Genomic DNA, 4,006 nt, shown 5'->3' with positions numbered 1-4,006 from the left:
ACCTCTCAGTACCCCCTGGCCACGCACTGAAGGTATGAGGCTGGGGTTGCCCACAGGCCTGACACCGCCTCCTCCCCCCGCAGTACTGTGCAGCCTTCGAGTCGCTGATGAACGTCTCCGACTGCCCTGCCATCCAGAGGACCCAGAGGATGCTGAGCGCACTGTGCCCTCGCCAGCCCTCAGCCGGGGTGAGGCCCCTGCCCCGCACCCCACCCTGCACCCCTCCTGCAGCCCTGGGCTCGCCCTGGGGGCCCCAGGGGGCCCGGCTGAGCATCTGAAGCACCCACCCACCTGGGGGCGGGTCCCCTGTGGCAGCAGGGATGTGGCCCTGGGATGTCTAGGACCTGGAATGAGGGGCCACGTCTGTAAAATGAGTCAGGACAGCGGTATCCACCCGTGGGTCTTCTGAGGACCCAGCAGGCCCAGCCCCGGGAACCCCTGGCGTTGCCACTAACGCACGGGCCTCTCTCCCACTGCAGCCGGCCTCCAGCCCGCCCGTCCGCGACACCAAGGTGGAAGTGACCCGGCTTGCCAAGGACCTGCTGCAGCAGCTCAGGAAGGGTGTTCGCCAAGGGAAGTTCGAATGAGAGCAACAGCGGGAACCGCTGGCCCCGCTGTTGGCAGAGCTGACCCACCCATTTGAGTTGCAGATTCGTTTTCCTTTCATGTGTCAGAAATTTCTTCGGGGAGGTGGGGCGAAGGGGGCGGGAGGGGGTGACGTTTCCTTAGCTTCGACCTCAGCCTGTGCTGCCTGCCTTCAGCCCTGCCCGACTCAGCAGCCCCTGGCCCTGGTGCTGGGGCTCGAGGCCCCACATGGTGGGCCTCCTCCCTCCGGGGCTCCAAGCTCAGTGGGGGGAGGTAAAAACATGGCCCCACGTGACCTCCCCTTCCTTAGGGCGAACTAGCATTAAGTGGGCATTAGCCTTGCCAGCGTGAGGGAGGGGCCTTCCCAGCGGGCGACCGAGGCAGAGCACAGGCCTCCTTCTCGGCCTTATTTATTACTGTGTGTTATTTAAACAAGTGTCTGTCTGTGCCGGGGGAGGGGGAGGGACTGCTGCTGCCAGAACTCAGAGCCAAGGAGACTCGGCTCCAGCACTAACGCAGCCGCGCAGAGCCCTGGGAACAAGTACTGTGTGCAAACCCTGCTACCTCATGGGCCTGGGGCGGCGGCTCCTGTCTGCAGCCAGCAGCCGGCCCTCAGCCAAAGAGTAATTTATTGTTTTTCCTTGTATTTAAATTTAAGTATTAAAATATGTTATCAGAGTTAATAATATATATAAGAGCAGCCTAGAACACTGCATGTGGTATGTGTGGACTCGGGGGGAGAGGTCATTAAATAAATATTTCCATTGACTTTGGCAAGCTGGAAGCCAGAATAAAGGTGGTGACAAGAGACTCACGGTGTTTGCCTTTTATTTTATCTGTGGGAACGCTGGTCTGTGCTCCTAAGACTCTGTGGAGCTCTCCTGGAAACCAGCTAATTGGAGGGGGCGCCTGGGTTGGGCGGAGGGGGAGCGAGGGATGAGACCTAGGCAGAAAGAAAGTGAGCAAGCCCCTGGGGGAGGCCTGGCCTGCAGGAAGTGCCCTCACCTCCCCCTGCAGAGAGTGGGAGGGGGTTGGGGAGGGGGCCTGGGCCAGGATGTCAGGGTTCAAGGAGGGCGTCTGGAGCAGACGTTGACCTCAGAGTCATCTCATGATCACGGCTCTCGATGAGGAGCCAACCTGCGTCTCCCACACAACCTCTCTGAGGCTCAGAGAAGAGGAGGTGGCTTGTTCAAGGTCACACGAGGATAAATAAAGCCAGGATTTGAACCCAAAACTCAATCCAACTCCACTTAACAACACTTAACAACCCTGCCTCCCTGTCCAAGTGTCATCTGGCCTGATGCATGGCCTTTGTAATATTTTCATCCATCTGCTTGGGCATCTCCCCTGATGGGGCACTCACTGCCTACTCTCCAGGGACAGCCCATTCCATTTCCAAACATTTCTCGTCACTAGTGAGTACGCTCGCTGCCTCTGAATGATGAGGCACCAACTGACTTGTGGCCCCTGTGGAGCGACTGAAGTGGAGTGCCAGGGAAGTGGGTCCTGGTCAGGTCTTTCTGCTCCTCCCCTGGCCTTGGCCAGTCTGGGAGCAGCGGCCTCCGCGAGCTGGTGTCGTGGTTTCCACGGAGAACCTTTGGGCAGTGCCCCGAGCAGAGGACTGCCCCAGAGGACGGGTGCCTCTGCAGTGGGTGGTGGGTCACTGGAGACCAGTCTTAAACTCTGGCAGGCAGGTGCCCTCCCTGGAGAGCCCAGAGCCCCTGGGAATATCTGCAGTGATGCTCAGAAGTCAGTGGAGGCGGCCGCCCAGGAGCAGGGAGAGCTTCCGCAGGCAGCAGAGGCCACGGCAGGCTGTGTCCTGGGGCGGATGACCACACAGACTGCAGTGGAGGGACCATCACTTGGCTCCCAGGCAGAGGTGAGGGAAGAGGTCACAACTGACGAGGCAGGATGTTAGGGATGTTTGGCCCCGAGAGGGAAGACCTGGGAGGGGGCACGGGAGCTGCGTGTCCCACGGGCTGTCCGCAGAAGGGACTGGCTGGTCTCTGTGGCCCCACTACATTAGCTGAGGACAACCTGTGGCCTGCTCTGCACCAGCCTTCTGGGCAGGTGATGACCAAGACACCACATGCACTCAAGGCCGAGCCCCGGCTGGGTGTCTTTAGACGACGGAGGATCTGAGGAAGGCGCTCCACCCTGGAGGGTGGGGACAGGAGGCAGATCTCCACTATCCCCCTCCATCCAGAGATTTGAGAATTTTAAGGCCAGAAGGATATTCATGGAAGAGTAATTATAAAATTAGCATCGATCTGCTGGTAGCAACGCTTTTGACCCATGTCCTCTCTGTCCAACCAGGGCACTGGTGTGTCTGTCCAAAAGGAAGACGGAAAGTCTGCTGGTGAAAGTCCATGTGAATCTCCCACACAGAGCCTGGGACTGAGGCTGGTGTTGGGGAGGGTCCCTGAGGATTTCCCAGGGCTGTATTCTGAGCCCTGCAGTCCCAGGGCACCGCAGGGGGTGCACAGTCCCCACCGGGCCACCGGGCTTCACCACTAGGGGGCCGCCGAGTGCCACATCCTCAGCCACCCACAGCTCCCGCCGGCACCTCTGAGCTGTCCCTAGACAGGGCCTGTGGCCGCCAGTGTGGGCAGTGAGTCAGAGATGGCGTCCAGGATGACGGGTGCCTCACAGAGCACAGGACCAAGCCACCTCTGGTGGCAACAGGGAGGGATCAGCCAGGAAAGAGAGGGAAAAAGTGAAGAGAATACAAAGGTCTGTGTCAGCCCCTGTGGCCCGGAGCACCTGGGTGTTTGCTGGGAGTTTTCTCGACCCCACCCTCTTGCTTATTTTCCTGTAGGAGGCAAGGGCCGGCCCGAGAGAAGGGGGAAGAGACATGGTGCTTGGTGAGTGGGAGGGAGATGCTGATTGTGGGGCCCAGAGAGGGAGCCCCCTGGCACCTCGGGAACCCCAAGCTTAGGAGGTTTCACTGGAAGGGGGGCTGGGGCTCAAGTGAGAAACGAGAAGCGAGTGAGTTTCCAGTGAAGTCGGCACCAAACACCTCTGTTTGCTGCTCAGATGAGAAGTCAGAAACCCTCGAGTCACCTCAGGGGTTCTCCGAGGGTGGCCCCCGAACTGCTCTGGGCCTAGGAGGACAGGGCTGCCTGTTGTCCCTGTGCCCCAGCAGCTGGGAGGCCGGGGTTTATCCAGCCCACCAGCTCATCACTGTTCGTTATGACGAAGCAGGGAAGTGCCTTTTGCTTATGATCTCAATTCAGTTGGTCAGTTTGAGCAAAGTCAAACTTCTCCCCTTTGGCTCCAGGTGTGCTCACCCCCAGCTACCCTCCCCTCCTGCTCTGATCGCCCCTAACCACCTCTGCCTTGGCTTCACCACCATGGCTTTGTCTGGAAGGACATCTGGAAGGTCTCCCAGTCTAATTAGCATATTACACTTTTATTAGAT

The 4,006-nt window shown here is 59.2% G+C and overlaps 1 protein-coding gene across 1 annotated transcript in view; it reads left to right on the top strand.

Annotated features, from left to right (window-relative positions):
- IL13 (interleukin 13) overlaps positions 1 to 587 on the top strand; it is a 2,053-nt gene extending 1,466 nt beyond the window's left edge. The window contains exons 3-4 of the mRNA XM_006759176.1: positions 84 to 188; positions 480 to 587. Coding sequence (XP_006759239.1) covers positions 84 to 188; positions 480 to 587 — 213 coding nt within the window. The remainder of the gene's footprint in view (positions 1 to 83; positions 189 to 479) is intronic.
- The last annotated feature ends 3,419 nt before the right edge of the window (positions 588 to 4,006 follow it).

The sequence above is a fragment of the Myotis davidii genome, unplaced genomic scaffold (genome assembly GCF_000327345.1).
Source record: "Myotis davidii unplaced genomic scaffold, ASM32734v1 scaffold456, whole genome shotgun sequence".
NCBI lineage: Eukaryota > Metazoa > Chordata > Mammalia > Chiroptera > Vespertilionidae > Myotis > Myotis davidii.
This window is presented reverse-complemented; position numbering and strand designations above follow the sequence as displayed.